Genomic DNA, 17,921 nt, shown 5'->3' with positions numbered 1-17,921 from the left:
GAGAGAGAAACACTGATGTGAGAGCATAACATTGATTGGCTGCCTCCTGTAAGCCCCCTTATTAGGGATCAAGCCAGCAACCTGGGAATGTGCCCTGACTGGGAATTGAACCGGCAGCCTATCAGTGCAAAGGACACCCAACCGAGCCACACCAGCCAGGCCAAGAGCTGATATTTTAGCTAAAATAGCCAGAGAAAAGTGATAGTTAAATCTGAGTCAAGAGTGAAGGAGTTGGCCATGTGTATACCTGGTAAGAGAGAACTCCAGGCAGAAGGAACATCAAATGAGACATTCTTAAGGCAGCTGTTTGAGAAAATGGAGAAGTTCAGTGGTAGCCGATTAAAAGAGCAAGTAAATGCAGTAAGAAAGGTCATGCAGGGTTTGCTAGATCACAGCATGGACTTTGTTATTGTATGTGGGACAGAAGCCACTGGAGGCTTTGATCAGAAGAGTGACATAATCTGACAAATTTAAAAAGGTCCACTCTGGCTGCTGGCATTGAAAAGAGACCCAAAAAAGTATGCAGGGCTAGAAGCAGAGACATCAAGCTATTGCCTCAATCCAGGCAAGAGATGGTAGTAGGTTGGTCCAGGGTGGTGGGGGTGAAGAGTGGTCAAATTCTGGACATTCTAAAGGTAGGGCCAAACAGAATTTGCTAACAGGCTGGATGTTGAATATGATAAGAGTCAAGGTTTTCTGCCTTAGCCACTGGAAGCAGGGAGTTGCTATTATCTGAGAAAAGGGCTGCAGGTGTTAAGTTTTGGATGGGCTACATTTGAGACGCTTAATTTAATTTAATTTTTTAAAATATATTTTATTGATATTTTTACAGAGAGGAAGGGAGAGAGATAGAGAGTTAGAAACATCGATGAGAGATAAACATCGATCAGCTGCCTCCTGCACATCTCCTACTGGGGATGTGCCCGCAACCCAGGTACATGCCCTTGACCGGAATCGAACCTGGGACCTTTCAGTCCACAGACCGACGCTCTATCCACTGAGCCAAACCGGTTTCGGCATGAGATGCTTAATTTTATTAAGCACCTGGAAAGAAATGCTGCATTGACTTGTATCCTGCATGTTACTTGTCACTGAATTCTTCCTTTTTAAGCAATAAGACCTACTGATGTAATTTAAATCTTTTCGTTCTTAGAAATACAATTATTATAATTAAATTTTAATGTAACTAAAGGATAGGAGCAAATAATCTAGCAGCACTAAAACCCAATCATCTTTGGCAAAAGAAAGTTCAGTGCTATTTAGCAGTGCAACAAATTTGGAAACCAGAAAAAAATTATAATATCTTTTATTTTTTATTATTATTGATTTCAAAAAGAGGGAGAGGGAGAGAAGGATAGAAACATCAATGATAAAAGAGAATCATCGATCTGCTGCCTCCTCCATGCTCCTTACTTGGGATCAAGCCTGGTATGTGCCCTGACCAGGAATCCAACCGAGACTGCCTGGTTCCTGGGTCAAGTCAACCACTGAACCACACTGGCTGGGCTCTACTATTTTTAAATGATTTATAGTAGTGTAAGATTTATTTTGTTTGATTTTTAAGTTGGTAGGTGGGTGAGAAGGAAAGGTCATTATTCTATAGGAGGTACTGGTGACAATTAGCACTAAAATTTATTTTCAGAAAATCCTATCTAATAATAGACAAACATGGTAATTGCCATACCTCCGCTACGCTTCCCATTGGCTAATCAACAGGATATGCAAATTAACTGTCAACAAAGATGGCGGACGGCAGCCACGCATCTGAAGCGAACATGAGGCTTGCTTGCTCCAGTGATGGAGGAAGCCAAGGTTCCCCCACGCCACGGCCCAGCTCTGAGCTCCGGAAGCAACAATGTTTCAATTATAGAAGCTAAACAAACCCCAGATACCTGTTTTCAGCTGCCAGCGGGCTCAGTGCTTAGAGCGCCAGTGATGGTAACAGAGTTTCAATTATAGAAGCCAAACAAACCCAGATACCTGCTTTCAGCCAGCCGCGGCCTCAGAGCTGGAGCTGGGCCTCAGAGCTGGAGCCGGCTCTCAGCTCCAGTGACAGCTATAGAAGGTAAATAAATCTCAGAATAAAAAAAAAGAGGCTGGGAGCTTCAGTCACCCACCAGCCTGAAAATGGCCCTCAGCCCCTCACCCAGACTGGCCAGGCACCCCAGTGAGGACCCCCACCCTGAAGGGTGTGTGACCAGCTGCAAACAGCCATCATCCCCTCATCCAGGCTGGCCAGGAACCCAGCGGGACCCCCCACCCTGATCCAGATCACCCTTCAGGGCAAACCAGCCGGCCCCCACCCGTGCACCAGGCCTCTATCCTATATAGTAAAAGGGTAATATGCAAACTGACCCTAATAGCAGAAAGACTGGGGATGACCGGTCACTATGACACACACTGACCACCAGGGGGCAGACGCTCAATGCAGGAGCTGCCACCTGGTGGTCAGTGCACTCTCACAGGGGGGAGCTCTGCTCAGCCACAAGCCAGGCTGATGGCTGCCAGTACAGCAGTGGTGGTGGGAGCCTCTCCTGCCTCCTCAGCAGCACTAAGGATATCTGACTGCAGCTTAGGTCTGCTCCCTGCTGGCAAATGGACATCCCCCGAGGGCTGCCAGGCTGCCAGAGGGATGTCTGATTGCCATCTTAGGCCCAATGCCCTGGGGAGCAGGCCTAAGCCAGCAAGTGGTCACCCCCGAGGGGGTCCCAGACTGCAAGAGGGCACAGGCTGGGCTGAGGGACTCCCTTCCCCGAGTGCACAAATTTTTGTGCACCGGGCCTCTAGTCATAATAATAAAAGGCTAATATGCAAATGATCATCACGGAGTCACGCCATAACGACTGATCATGAGGGGCTTGAAAGGGGACCTGAAGCTGCACCCCCTGCCTGGCAGGACTTGACGGGGTACCTGAGGCTGCGCCCCCCTGCCCAGTGGGGCTTGACGGGGGACCTGAAGCTGAGTCCCCTGCCCAGTGGGGCTTGACAGGGGTGGGGCTGGCCAGGTCTGGGTCTCGCCCAATGGGAGTGGGGCTGGCTTGGTCTGGGTCTCACGCAATTTTGAGGCACGTGCGGGTAGGTGGGGTCTTGACTCTGGTCCCTCGGCGCGCCCCAGACTCTGACAGGAAGGAGATTTTCATATACATTTTACTAATTTTCTTTCATTTCTGACACTTCTATTATAAAGAAAGAGCAAATAGCAATATTAAAATATTTCCTATAACTAATTCACTTTTAATGTGCACAAATTTCATGCATCGGGCTACTAGTAAAATCATAAAAGCCTAGCTTATTTTATTATTTTATAAAATATGTTTCTATTGATGTTTAGGGAGAGAGAAAGGGGGAGGGAGAAACATCAACGTGATAGTGATACATCAATTACTACCCTCCTGCATACCCTCTACTGGGGATCCAGCCCACAACCTGGGCATGTGCCTTAACCAAGGATCGAACCCTAAACCTGAGTGTATATGGATGATACTCTAACCAACTGAGCTACTCTGCCAGGGCTCTGCTCATTGTTTCTTAACATAATATACAAGGTCTTCCAGGCACTAACCATCAGCTTCCTTTTCAACTTGATTTTCTATCCCCTATTCCTACATATCTTAGGCTTGAGCCCAAGTTTTTCCAAAATGTGCTCCAAGGGATACCAGTTCAAGACTCACCACAGAAAAAGGGCTCCATGGTCAAATACATTTTGCAAATTACTACTGCCAAATACATTTCCCTTAAAGAGACCCAGACTTGGTTTACCATGGGCACTGTGAAATGCAGCATTCCCTGTACTTATGCCACAGAACCATGTTGGTGTAACACCTATCAATGTGCCTGGGAATGTATTTCAAAAAAGGCTTCTCCAGGCTTATTAACAATTGCAAAGCTTTGCAACACCCATTCCGTATGAGTTCTGTGCCTCTGCATGTTCATTCTGCCAGGATAGCTCCATTACTCTAGTCTGCTTGGCGAAAGCCTTCTTTCAGGTCATTTTATTTTTTTAAAGAGAAACACTAATCAGCTGCCTTGTGCACGACCCCTACTGGGGATTGAGCTCACAATCCGGGCATGTGTCCTGACTGAGAATTGAACCAGTGACCTCTTGGTTCATGGGTCGAAGCTCAACCTGTGAGCCACAACAGCCAGGCTGGTGACTATTTTTTTAAAAAAATATATTTTATTGATTTACAGAGAGGAAGGGAGAAGGATAGAGAGTTAGAAACATCTATGAGAGAGGAACATCGATCAGCTGCCTCCTGCACACCCCCTTATGGGGATGTGCCCACAACCAAGGTACATGCCCTTGACCGAATTAAACCTGGGACCCTTCAGTCCACAGGCCGATGCTCCATCCACTGAGCCAAACAGGTTAGGGTGTCTTAAATCAATTATCTCCTAATTTTTAAAGGCATGCCCACATTTCCGCTTAGCCCCTCCTTGCTTCCAGAGAATATGCATCACTTTTTCCTTCCCCCCACTGGGTATCTATGACTAAATTTCATGTTGTATCACAATTACTTGCTTTTATTTGTCTGTCTCTTGTGATGGTAAAAACTTTTTGGGCTCAATGCTCATATGTGGTGCTCAATAAATGTTTGTTGAGTGAATTAACTGCAAATAGGCTTTAAAAATTATTCTATTTACTAGGGGCCCGGTGCACAAAATTCGTGCACTGGGTGTGTGTGTGTGTGTGTGGGGGGAGTGTCCCTCAGCCCAGCCTGCCCCCTCTCACATACTGGGAGCCCTCAGGCGTTGACCCCCATCACCCTCCAATCGCAGGATCGGCCCCTTGCCCAGGCCTGATGCCTCTGACAGAGGCGTCAGGCCTGGGCAGGGGACCCTCATTTCCCCCCATCACTGGTTCTGCCCCCAGCCCAGGCCTGATGCCTCTGGCCCAGGCGTCAGGCCTTGCTGGGAGCCGGTCCATCCTTGCTGTTTCAAGGGACCTGGCATATATGGCATACTGTTCTTAAAATGTTTGCTCACCTTCTAGGCACTATGTGTTTTAACCAAGGTCTCTGAGAAAGGTTGTTTCCCCAGGTAGGGATTTTCCCCTGAAGTTAGGGAGGGAATAAAACCTCTTAACTAAGTGCCAGGCGGGTAATTAATCACTTTAACTACGAACAATCATGCTTAAGCTACATAATCTTTACTCCCTGGAATGGAGATAAGAAACGCCCTAACCTTTGGAATAGAGATTGATAGGATTGGAATCAACTGGTATAAATACAGATGCAACAAGACAGCAAGAGACAGAACTCAGAAGACAGAACCTACATAGAACCTAGAGACAGAAGAACTTCGCTGGAGAGAACATGGCAAAAGATCCTGGACTGAACCTGACTACAGAAATTGGCAAGAGAACCTGACTAGAACCTAGCGAGAGAACCTGGCTGGAGAACCTGGAGAACCTAGCAAGAGAACATGGACACAGAACCTGGCTGGAGAACCTAGCGAGGGAACATGGCTACAGAACCTGGCTGGAGATACTAAGCAGAACCTCTCTGGAGATCCAGACCAGAACTTGGCTGGAGATCCTGGCTGGAGATCCTGGCTAGGCTGCTGATCAACTGAACACTGTCTCCGTGTCCTTCCTTCTTCGCCGACTCCGTCTACACCGATGGGGACCCCTGGACCCGCTGGGGTAGGACCCCGGCAAGGCCTGGGCAGGGGACCCCCAGACCCCTCCAATTGCTGGCTCTGCCCCTTGCCCAGGCCTAATGCCTCGGCCAGAGGCGTAGACCCCCATCACCTCCGATCGCCTGATCGGCCCCTTGCCCAGGCCTGACGCCTCCGCCAGAGGTGTCAGGCTTGGACAGGGGACCCCCATCTCCCCCCCGATCACTGGCTCTGACCCCCGCCCAGGCCTGAGGCCTCTGGCCCAGGAATCATGCTTGGGCAGGGGACCCCCATCTCCCTCTGATACTTGCTCCACCCCCCGCCCAAGCCTGACGCCTCTGACCCAGGCTTCAGGCCTGGGCAAGGGGACCATCATATCCCTCCAATCCCCGGATCTGCCCCCCACCCAGGCCTGATGCCTCGGCCAGAGGAGTTGACCCTCATCACCCTCCGATCACCAATCACCGGATCGGCCCCTTGCCCAGGCCTGAGGCCTCCGGCAGAGGTGTCAGGCCTGGGCAGGGGATCCCCAGCTCCCCGCGGTTGCAGGCTCCGCCCCTGCCCAGGCCTAACACCTCTGGCCGAGGCATTAGGCCTGGGCAGGGGACCCCCAGCTCCCCGCGATCTCCCGCTCTACCCCTGCCCAGGCCTAATGCCTCTGGCCGAGGCATTAGGCCTGGGCAGGGGACTCCCAGCTCCCTGCGATCTCCTGCTCTGCCCCTGCCCAGGCCTAACGCCTCTGGCCGAGGCGTTAGGCCTGGGCAGGGGACCCCCAGCTCCCCACGGTTGCAGGCTCCGCCCCTGCCCAGGCCTAACACCTCTAGCCGAGGCGTCCAGCCAGGGCAGCGGGGACCCGCAGCGGCAGTGGCCCCGTGATCGTGGGCTCCGCTTTAGGCCCAGGCAAGGGACCCCTAGCTCCCGGGACTGCCAGCTTCGACCGTGCCCAGCTCCCATCGCTGGCTCCACCCCTACTTCCTGCTATCACTGGCCAGGGCAGCAAAGGCGCCTGATTCTGGCTGGGGGGCAGGGCAAAGGCGGCCCCAGGGCTGCCTCTGCCCTGCCCCCCACCTCTTAGCTCCCCCCTGGGTTTCCGATCACTGTCAGTGGCAGGGGGCTTCTTCCTGCTTTCCCTTTCGCCTCCTTGCATTGTGCCTACATATGCAAATTAGCCGCCATCTTTGTTGGCAGTTAAGTGCCATCTCAGTTGGCAGTTAATTTGCATATAGCCCTGATTAGCCAATGAAAAGGGTAGCGCCGTACGCCAATTACCATTTTTCTCTTTTATTAGTGTAGATTCTTTAATATTTTCTTATTAAAAATTATTGATTGATTTTAGAGAGAAAGGAAGGGAGAGAGAGAGAAACATCCATTTGTTGTTCCACTTATTTATGCCTGCATTTGTTGATTCCTGTATGTGTTCTGACTGGAGATCAAACCCACCACCTTGGCGTATTGGGACGATCCTCTGGGCAACCCAGCCAAAGCTATTCTTTAATATTTTCAATATTTTCCTTCCTCATCTCAGTCTTATATTTATCTTAGATGTAGTATTTTAAAACACAGCTTATTTATGCATCATTAAGTGCTTTATTTTGCTTTTTCTCAAATGACTGGATTGTGTTAATATTTGCATATACCAACCAATTAAATCACACTCTTAACCGTATGACTTTCACAGATGAGAAAGTTTCCTATGATGGTACTCAAAACTTTGTACCCAGAGCCTTTCTAAAAACGGGCAACCAAGAGCACCACAGACACTAAAAGTTCTATTTATGAGCACCTCAAGTCAGAGGAGTTTTCAAATTCTAAAACTTAGTAAAATCTCAGGAAAAACATAAGATTTACAGCCCATTAGTGCCCTTTTTGAGCTCCCATGTCCCCTGAGTCAAGGCTCTATCACCACTCTTTGCTATACTGTCACTTACCTATTGTTTATCACTCTGGCTAGACTTGAGCAACTCCAGGGAAGTGGAGATTCATCCACAATGACTACTAACTCAAAGGTTATTGAATTAGTAGTCATTGTGGCTCAATAAAAAGTTCCAAAAGGACTCTACTAAGCCAGAGTAAGACCCAGTGATTTAACAGAAAAAGGATCAGCTGGCAACGTTCCTGACTTGCTACTTGTGAGCTGTGTCAGTTTCAGTTGCCCTGTTAGTAACGTAAGAATATCTGCCCTAACTTAATGGACTTGTGAAGAACCAAGTAGATCACTCATTTATTCAAAAAGCCTATGTATATAGTATAAAAATGATAATATAAGAGGTGGCTAAATTTACGTATTTTATTGAGGCAAAATGAAGTATAGTATCTTTTGGAAAGATCTTGGTTTTTATAATAAAGTATCTAGTCCTAACCTTGATTAATTGGGTTTTACACAAAGTCTTAACAAATACAAAAAAAAAGTCACAAGCAAAGGATGGTTCCAGCTCTAAATCATAGGTTGTGGCCTCTGTGATTTAAGACTAATTGTGATTTGGGGTAGTGAACACACAATACAATATACAGATGACATATTATAGTACTGTAGTCCTGAAACCTATATAATTTTATTAACCAATGTGACTCCTATAAATGCAATTAAAAAAAAAAAGACTAACTGCACATCTATTCACCCTCTCCCACGGAAGGAAAAGCTTTCTGCAGAACTAGAGCGAGGTCTGTGCACTGGACAATGATTACCTTTTATTTTATTTTTTAGAATAAGTAGAGCAAGTCTTGATTTAATTACCATTCCATTTGCAATAAATTCAAGTATACCACCAGAATCAGAAACATATGCCAAGACATAGCTTTGATGTCAAATACCATATGTTGGGGTTCACTCACTGTTCACACATCGGCCCAAAAACCCGAAATCTGATCCAATGGCAGATGCACCTGCAACGTAGATGATTCAGCTTTCACTGACCAACTTCTATGTTCATGAGATCAACTGCTCTAGATACACCCTAGAAAACTGATCTCCTTATTCCTGACTTCTTCACCTTGTCTTTACAAACAGGGAGTTCAGACACAAAAAGAATATTTCCAAACATTACCTCTTGTGAGAGGATTTGTGTTACTAACCATGTTTGTTGCACATTCTGGACCCGGTTTTTAAATCAAACTAACAACACGAAAATAGAATTTTAGGTTAACTAACAGAAACAAGAGCTGCTGACAAGGAGTCACTCTGACACCTAAGCAAACGAGAGAACTGACACAAATTCTGGGTCCACGTCACTTTGAAGACAGCCCCGCTAGGGGATGGCCACACTTGGTTCCCTGCAGTCAGTTCAGCTTTCAGAACACCGTAACGGGAGGGAGAACACAGGGCCCACCCGTTCCCGGGAGCGGCCGGTAGAGAGATCCGAGGAGCGCACGGAGGGTTTAGGAGTGGGGGCCCCAGCAGAAGGGTCCGCCGAACCAGCGATCGCCCTGAGACCAACTTGGATCCCTCTGGGGCGCCTCAGGCTTCGCAGGGAGCAAACCGTGGAGGACACCCAGTGGGAGGTGAGTCTAACCTGAGAGGCTGCGGGCGCTCGCTACAGCGGGAACCAGCTTAGCTGCTGAGAGTAGCCCAGGCATGCCGGCCACGCACACGCGTCAGGAGAGGAGGAGGACGGCGGGGAAAGCGGCGGCCCGCAGGGCTGCGTCGCCAGGAAACCGAGCCACGCGACCCGCCCCTTCCGGCCGGTGCTGCTCGCCGGGCTTTTCTCCCGAGGCGGCGCAGACGCTGACGTCACGCCGGAGCTGCGGCTGACCACCGCTCTGCCCAGATGGCCTTGGTGGCGTCATGACGTCACGCTCCACTAAACGCTCACAGTCACAGAACGTCGGGTTCTAAGTGACTCCCGGCAGGGGCTGCTCGCTCCCGCCTCCTGGGAAGCACCATGTAGCCAGTTGTTCCACCCAGAGAATTGGTTCGGAGTTGAGAATGGAAGAAAGCGTGCGATAAAGGGGCAGGCAACGGCGCGAACAGCCACACTTCTAGAAGCTTCTAACTAGTGCGCTGGAGTAGAGGTGAAGGGGAGTCGGAATGAACCGGCGAAGGACCCGGGGTCACGAGACCGTTGGTGGGCGGAGCCGGCGGCCGGGGAAGTTCTAGTCTGTTCTGCCTCGCGGCTGCCGCCCCCTTCCACACGGTGTGGCCGAGGGAGCGCCCGTCCCTGCAACCCCGCCGCCGCCCGCCCCCGCTTCCCCGCCATGGACCCCCGCAAAGTGAGCGAGCTCCGGGCCTTCGTGAAGATGTGTAAGCAGGACCCGAGCGTCCTGCACAGCGAGGAAATGCGCTTCCTGAGGGAGTGGGTGGAGAGGTGAGACCCCGGCCCGAGGGCCGTTGAGGGTGGGAACCGGGACGCGCGGAGGGGCAGCTGGGCCGGAGCTGGCGCGGGGCGGAGGCGTGGGCAGGTCCGCGACGGACACCCGCGGAGTCGCCGCCTCTTTCTGGGGCTCGCTCCCTTGGCCGGGAAAGGGAGGCCACTGGCAGGGGCTCGTGGAGAACCGGGGCCCTGAGTGCAGAGGCCGAGCGGGGCCCTGCGCGCTCAGGTCGCCAGGGGTGTGTCTTGGGCGCAGTGTCCATGCCGGGACTTGGGCACTGGTCACGAGGGGAAGGTTGAGCGTTGCACGGAGTTGTTTTTCTTGAAGTCTCTGGTGTCCTGCTGAGGTTGCAGTGTCGCACAGCAGCTCCTTTACGGACTGTGCCTGGAGACGGTGTTGTGATATTGGTTACTTATGCCTTAAGTTGCAAAAATGATAGCTGTGTTCCATTGCCTTTAAAACTACAGCGATTCTAACTGCGTAGGATTATTTTGGGAATCGCTTCTATCTCGGCAGTGCCATCACTCCAAGTACTAAAAAAAAAAAAAAAAAAAAAAAGGAAGAAGAAGAAAAGAAAAAGAGTTTTCAGGGACCGGTGTGTTTCCATGATCTGTGCTTATTATCTTTAGAGTGCTGCGCTATGTGCACGGAATTAATTGCATAGGCATCGTGCCAGATGCTAGGAAACAGCACACTCTAGGTATAAAGATGAATAAGTACAGGAAGGAAATCTGCCCTGAAATGGTTTTTAAAAATTACTACCACTGGTGGGGAATTTAAAAGAGATAACCGCCCTGGCCGGCTTGGCTCAGTGGATAGAGCATCAGCCTGTGGACTGAAGGGCCCCAGGTTCCATTGTGGCCAAGGGCGCACGCGGGGGTTGCGGGCTCGATCCCCAGTGGGTGTTGTGCAGGAGGCAGCTGATCAATGGTTCTCTCTCATCATTGATGTTTCTATCTCTCCGTCTCTCTTCTTCTCTGAAATCAATAAAGAAATATATATTTTTTAAAAAGAGATAATCTACAAACTGTGCCTCATGTTGGTAAATAGCGACAGTGCAAGGCAATATGACTTCTAAGAGGTGATACCCTAAACATGGGTCTGTTTACGTTAGTAATATTTTTATAGGGGGAGATGAACCCATGATTAACAAGTATTGGAAAGACTGTTTCCTCCAACAAGCTTGTTCTCAATGTTGTCTATGAGGGTATAATGTCCTGTAAGAAGTTTTTAAGCCCTTGTTTCCCCTCACCAGTTTTCTGGCTATTATTAAGATTTTACTTAGTTATGTATGTATTTAACTGATTTGAGAGAGAGGAAGGAAGAGAGAAACATCGAACCCGCAACCTGAGTATGTGCCCTGACCAGAATTGGAACCACAATGTGTGAACAGCCTCCGACCAAGTGAGCCACACCGGCCAGGGCGCTACTATAAGTTTTTTGCTCATGATTATATATGTGTATACACACACACACACACACACACACATACACACACATATATACACACACATATATAAATGAAATTCTGAGAACACTTAAAATTAGTTACTATAGTAACTAAATAACTCCTGTTAATAATAACCTGATCCAAAAGCATCACTTACTCTTGCCCTCTTATAACTACTCATTCGAGAAAAGTGCCTACAATTAATAAGTTGTTCCTAAAATTCCAGGTAGAGACATACCATAGGAAGAAAAAGCTGGCACTAAGAGTGAATGTTATACTGAGTGGATACAATGTTTTGTTCCATTCCTAGAGAAAAAAAGGGGATACTGAAGAAAATGTTAAAACTTGTAAGAACAACTAGAGGCCTGTGCATAATTGCTGTGCATGGGTAGGGTCCCTAGGCCTGGCCTGCCATCGGGGCTGATCTGTGGGGTGACCGTTGGGCCCCCCACTGGCACCTGCCTTGGCTGGCCTGGCGCCACCCACTTGCTGGCCCCGCCTCCCGCCACTGCTGCCAGTCGCTTCCCTCAGCGGGATGATTGGAGGGGCCCCCTGCTCTCACCCTCCTTGGCTGGCCTGGGGCCTGCTGGCTGGGGGCAGCTCCTGAGTTGAGTGTCTGCCCCCTGCTGGTCAGTGCTCATCATAGTGACTGGTCGTACTGCCATTTGGTCAATTTGCATATTAGGCTTTTATTATATAGGATGTTGTAACTTATGCTGGAGTGATTATGGCTATGAAAATTCCAGTTTAAGTTCTGGAAAATATTATCAGGCATTATTTTTAAAAGTTAACCATGTGTTTTATTTTAATGTTTCCCATAGGTAATTCCAGTTTTTATATTTTCTTTGTGTCATCCTAAATTGTGGGATGACACAAGTATGGGATGAAGCATTTTGGCATGTGTTAGGAACCTTATTCTGAACTTAGATTGAAATGTTAATATAGATGTTTGCTATCTGTGTTTCAATCTAAATGAAAACTTTTGTATTCTCTGAGGTGAGGCCTTTGCTTGAAATGTATTAGTTCCTCTTTTATCTCCCTTCATAGAAGTCTTAAAGCATTCCAAGATTATAGGAGATCTGCCTGAATGTGGAGACTTGTAGTCTAGGAATATTCCCAGGCCTAATCCTACTATGAGGGTTCCTCAGGTTGAAACCATTTCAAAGTTCTTTCCATATACTAGATTAGTCATAGATGCCCAAACTTAGCAAAGGATATTTGCTTACTTGTCATGTCTACCATTGTTTATAGCTTAACATTTTAGTTGATGCTGAGAATTTGTTAATTTAACAAGCTCTTATTTTTTTAAATATATTTTATTGATTTTTTACAGAGAGGAAGGGAGAGGGATAGAGAGTTAGAAACATTGATGAGAGAGAAACATCGATCAGCTGCCTCCTGCACACCCCCTACTGGGGATGTGCCTGCATCCAAGGTACATGCCCTTGACCGGAATCGAACCTGAGACCTTTCAGTCCGCAGGCTGATGCTCTATCCACTGAGCCAAACCGGTTACGGCTAACAAGCTTTTAAATTTGACAAGATATGAAGAAAAAGTATTTGGCACAATAGACAATGGGGGCTCAGGAAGACTATATTCTCTAACAAATATGTTTTGACATATTTTTGTTTTTCTAGAGGGAGAAGCAGTGTCTGACTTTTTTTTCTCCCATTTAACAGCTTCGTCTACTTTGTATCTTGTGTGTGCTTTTTAGTAAGTTCTATTGATTTGAGAGAGAGAAAGAGAAATATCGATGTATTGTTACACTTATTCATTCATTGGTTGATTCTTGTATGTGCCCTGACTGGGAATCGAACCCCCAACTGACCAACTGACCTACCTAGCCAACTGAACTACCTGGCCAAGGCTTCAGTAAAAATTTTAAATGACATGAGCAGAAAGCCTTCTAACCTCAATGAATTTATTTTATTTTACTTTTATTTTATTTTATATATAGTTATTGATTTCATAGAGGAAGGGAGAAGAGATAGTGGCTCTGTGGTTGAATGTTGACCTCCCAGTTCAGAGCCGGCTGGACTCAATTAATTTAGAATATAGCACCCAGTGTTTGTTTTTTTTAACATGTGCTTAAGTAACTATAGCACAAAGTAGATTGAATGTTATCGAATTAAAAGAATTATGGCTGCCAGGCCAGTTATTTTGTAGAATTTCCTTCAGTCCACAGGCCAATGCTCTACCACTAAGCAAAACCAGCTAGGGCCATCTTTTTTAAAAAAAATTTTTAATTGTTTTTTTTAGAGAGAGGAAAGGAGAAGGAGGGGTAGAGAGAAAAATATTGATGTAAGAGGGAAACATCCATTGGCCAACTCCTGCTGGGGATCAAGCCTGCAAACCTGGGCATGTGCCCTCGCCGGCGATTGAACTGGTATGGTAGTCCTTTGGTGCACGGGGCGACGCCCAACTAACTGAGCCACACTAGTCAGGGCACTTAATACATCTGATAGATCTGAAGCTTTAACATAGTTTATCCCCAGTAGTGGGTGTACAGGAGGCAGCCGCAGCCGAGTGATGTTTCTATCTCCCTCTCCCTTCTCTGTAAAAGTCAATTTAAAAAAAAAGAATAACCCTGCCCAGCCGGCGTGGCTCGGTGGTGGGGCATTGACCTATGAACCAGGAGATCAGGGTTTGATTCCTGTTCAGGGCACGTGCTTGAGTTGCAGGCTTGATCCTCAGTGTGGGGTGTGCAGGAGGCAGCTGATCAACAATTCTCTCTCATTGATGTTTCTCTCTCCCTCTCCCTTCCTCTCTGAAATCAATAAAAATGTTTAAAAAAAAAGAAGAAGAAACACTTAAGGGTGTTTTAGAGTAGGTTCCTTTCTATTTTCCAAGTTAATATATCTCTGTTTTACGCAAAAGTTAATAGTTGTTTTTTTTTAAAGCAAATTTTAGTTAAGTCTTTGTGACCTCCAGCTTTTACTATTGTGGAGTGCCCTTAATCCACTGAATATTTTAATTATTGCACTGTTGCATATAGCTGATATGCTTCATAGTCTGCCCCAAATGGAGCATATAGCACTAATTTTTTGTAATCTTATTTTCATTTGTTTTAAAGTTATTTGTACAGTTAGTCCTCACCTAACATTGATAGTTTTTTTTTCCTAAATATATTTTTATTGATTTCAGAGAGAAAGGGAGAGAAACATCAATGATGAGAGAGAATCATTGATTGGCTGCCTACTGCATGCCCCACACTGGGAATGAGCCCGCAACTGGGTCAGATGACCGGGAATTGAACAGTGACCTCCTGGTTCATAGGTTAATGCTCAGTCACTGAGCCACACTGGTTGGGCAATAGATTCTTCAACTTTAAGCAAGAGGACATGTAATGAAATCAATTTTACTATAGGCTAATTGATATAAACAAGAGTTAGGTTTCTACAGCATCTCACCAACTTTATAACAATGTTACATGAAGACCTGCTGTTTGTAATTCATGGTGTTTGTTGCCTTGGAACATTTTGGGAGAAAAGGGCTTGCCAATTCCAAGAGGAAGTACTGATGGGTAAAGTTTAGAGGAGATAAGGAGAAAATCTATAATCTGAGGGGCATGTGAATGTAAAGAATCATTAATAGGTCCCAATCAAAGGAAACAAACGTTTTGAATTATACAATGACTTCATAATTATTTCCTAAATGGCCTTTTTAATTTAATTGAGCTCTTAACTGGACTTTAATATATCTAACAACTTGTTAAAATGATTTTGTCATTGTGTGTTTTTCTTTTTTCCTGGAATGGACACAGAGAAGCTGTGTGATTGTTCATTAGGCTTAATTTTCATTAGCCGGTATGCTAAAAAATTTTAAGCTGAAAAAACTCATAATGCTGAATCAGATTAATCTGAGTTTTTACTCTTTAAAGCAAGGGGTGGGGAACGTTGTATAGTCTGGCCCTGCCAAGGCATTAGAGGTGAGTTAATTAAATGTTTTACCAATAGCAGGTTAATTTTTAAGTTGATAATTTTGGATGGCCCTTAAAAGATGTAATAAATATCCAAATGGCCCTGGGCAGAAAAAACAGTTTCCTACCCCTCCTTTAAAGTTTGAAAAGAGTAATCATCTGAATGTCTAACTTTTTTTTTTCCTAGCATAAAAAATGTTGCTTGGTTTAGTGAATTTTACTTTTCTAAACAAATTTTTTTTTCTTCTCATCTTCCTCAAGCATGGGAGGTAAAATACCACCTGCTACTCGTAAAACTAAATCAGAAGAAAATAAGGTAAGTTATGAGTTTTATTTGTATGTTCAGTAGTAAACTACTATAAGGTTTCTTAGGAACTTCTTTTTTTTAATCCTCACCCGAGATTATTTTTCCATTGATTTTTTTTTAGAGTAGAAGGGAGGGGGGGGAGAGAGAGAGAAACATTGATGTGAGAGAGACACATCGATTGTTTGCCTCCTGCATGAGCCCAGACTGGGCCTGAGGATTGAGCCTGCAACCGAAGTACGTGCCCTTGAACAGAATCAAACCCAGGACCCTTTAGTCTGTGGGTCAACACTCTGTTCCACTGGGCCAAACTGGCTAGGGCTCTTAGGGATATTTTTTTAACTGCTGCTCTCAAATTACCACTGTTGATTTCCCCAAGATCACTTGGAAATAAGATATTTGTAAAATTTCTATTTGGACATCAAATCCCTGAAAACTGATTTAAAACTGAGAATTTGGGGTTGAATGTTCACTGTGTTTAAGAATAAATACTCTTTGTATACATGACCTGTAAGTGGCACGCTCAGTGATTAAGTGCATTTTTAGTCTTCAGCATTGTATAGTTAGCATCTAGCACAGTGTTTTATGCATTGTGGATACTTTATTAATTTTGCCAAGTTAATGAACAAATATTCAAAATCAGTAATTCCCAATTTATTCTGTGCTACCACATGAGAGATATTTTTGAGTATGATTCATGGTGTTACTGTTTTATTTAGAATCCTAAACTAGGTTTATCTATTTTTATATGAAAGTAGAAGTTATATCTTTGAACAAGTGAAATGAAAGAAGTAAAGCCAAAGCTCCAAAAGTAATTATTTTCTTATAGAAGTCATTTGTCAGAGTTTGATAGTTTCTGAGCCCTAGGTAGGATTATTTTGCCATGTGATAAACATGTATTAAAACAAAAGTATACTTAACCCTATACCTCTCCTCTGCTAAGGAAAATTTTTATAATGAAAACATTCTGACTTAGAAATTATGAGTGATATGTTTCTCAGTATATGGTACAGCATCTGGCACCTTGTACATGGTAGAAACTCAACGAATGGATATTCAAACCACACTGGCTACTTACAGGATGGGAAGGAAATTTGGATGTACTCTTTAAATTCTTTGAATTTTCATCATTTGTGTATTACAGTTCCATGGTTCCTTATTGGGAATTTCAAAGCTAAAAAACCCTTGAAAATATAAAATTTTTTAGTTGATTTGTTTGACCATAAAACCTTTGAATAAACATGGGGCTACTTAACATTTTATTTTATTATTATTTTTAAAATAAGTTTTTGTTGATTTTAGAGAGAGCAGAAAGGAGAGGGAGAAGAGGGAAACATCAACCAGCCCCCTCCTGCATGCCCCCTACCACCCCAGCCCACGGTACTACACTCAACCAACTGAGCCCCACCTGCCAGGGCACACTCCAAGATAGGTTTTCCTATTGATTTTTAGAGAGAGGGAGAGACAAAAACATAGATATGAGAGAGAAATGGTTGCCTCCCATACGCACCTCCACCTGGGATCAGACCCACAACGTAGGTGTGTGTGTCCTAACTGGGAATCGAACCCACAACCTTTTGATGTGCGGGACAATGCTCCAACTGACTGAGCCACCCGAAAAGGGCAAGGCTATTAATAGTTCTAATCCCACTTATTATGAGTGCTCAAACTTTATTTTGCAGAAGTAATGTGATTATGGAGAGTTGCGGGCTTCAGTGCCTTTTGAAGGTGTTATAATTGTATATGCATCTGTATTCGCTTTCTAAAATCCAAAATATTTTAAATCCTAAAACATTATCTAAAAGGTTTGGATGAGGGGCTGGACCTACATAAAACTTTAAAAGAAGTGAAAACAGAAAACCAAAACTCATTTATCAGAACAAAACAAGAAAGGCAGTATGCATGAAATCTAATGCATGTGAATCGTTTATACATAAAACTGTATAAATTAGTATAGATATATTGGGTGTGTTATTACAAACTGACAGTATTGTGTGCCTTCCCTTTGCTAGGAGGAAAAAACAGATAGTCAGAAGGTGGAGGAAGACATAAAGACAGATGAACCATCAAGTGAGGAAAGTGACCTAGGTGAGATGGTAGTTTGTACTTGATAACCCTCGTGATAAGATCCTGCGTTGATTTTTCTAATAGCACTAAATCGGTGCTGTGTATTAGAAATATGATGTGAGCTACATATGAAACTTAAAATTTTCTAGCAACCACATTTTAAAAAATAGGTGAAATTAACTGAAATAATATATTTAAACTTATAAATATTAACTTTTTAATATGTAGTCAATATGGAAAGATAATTTTTTTTAGT

At 45.2% G+C, this 17,921-nt stretch overlaps 2 protein-coding genes across 2 annotated transcripts in view; one reads left to right on the top strand and one right to left on the bottom strand.

Annotated features, from left to right (window-relative positions):
• The window catches only part of XPNPEP3 (X-prolyl aminopeptidase 3), a gene marked incomplete at its 5' end in the record, with an annotated part of 42,491 nt that extends 33,299 nt beyond the window's left edge, over positions 1 to 9,192 (bottom strand). The window contains one exon of the mRNA XM_081083209.1: positions 9,129 to 9,192. Coding sequence (XP_080939335.1) covers positions 9,129 to 9,192 — 64 coding nt within the window. The remainder of the gene's footprint in view (positions 1 to 9,128) is intronic.
• A 236-nt stretch (positions 9,193 to 9,428) lies between these two features.
• ST13 (ST13 Hsp70 interacting protein) overlaps positions 9,429 to 17,921 on the top strand; it is a 32,951-nt gene continuing 24,458 nt past the window's right edge. Inside the window, exons 1-3 of the mRNA XM_081083208.1 lie at positions 9,429 to 9,920; positions 15,556 to 15,610; positions 17,611 to 17,686. Of these exons, the coding sequence (XP_080939334.1) occupies positions 9,811 to 9,920; positions 15,556 to 15,610; positions 17,611 to 17,686 (241 nt within the window). The 5' untranslated portion in view covers positions 9,429 to 9,810. The remainder of the gene's footprint in view (positions 9,921 to 15,555; positions 15,611 to 17,610; positions 17,687 to 17,921) is intronic.

Source organism: Myotis nattereri (assembly GCF_964212035.1).
Source record: "Myotis nattereri genome assembly, chromosome: 2".
In the NCBI taxonomy this organism is placed as follows: Eukaryota; Metazoa; Chordata; class Mammalia; order Chiroptera; family Vespertilionidae; genus Myotis; species Myotis nattereri.
Note: the sequence above shows the minus strand (reverse complement) of the source record. Positions and strands in the feature narration are given on the sequence as shown.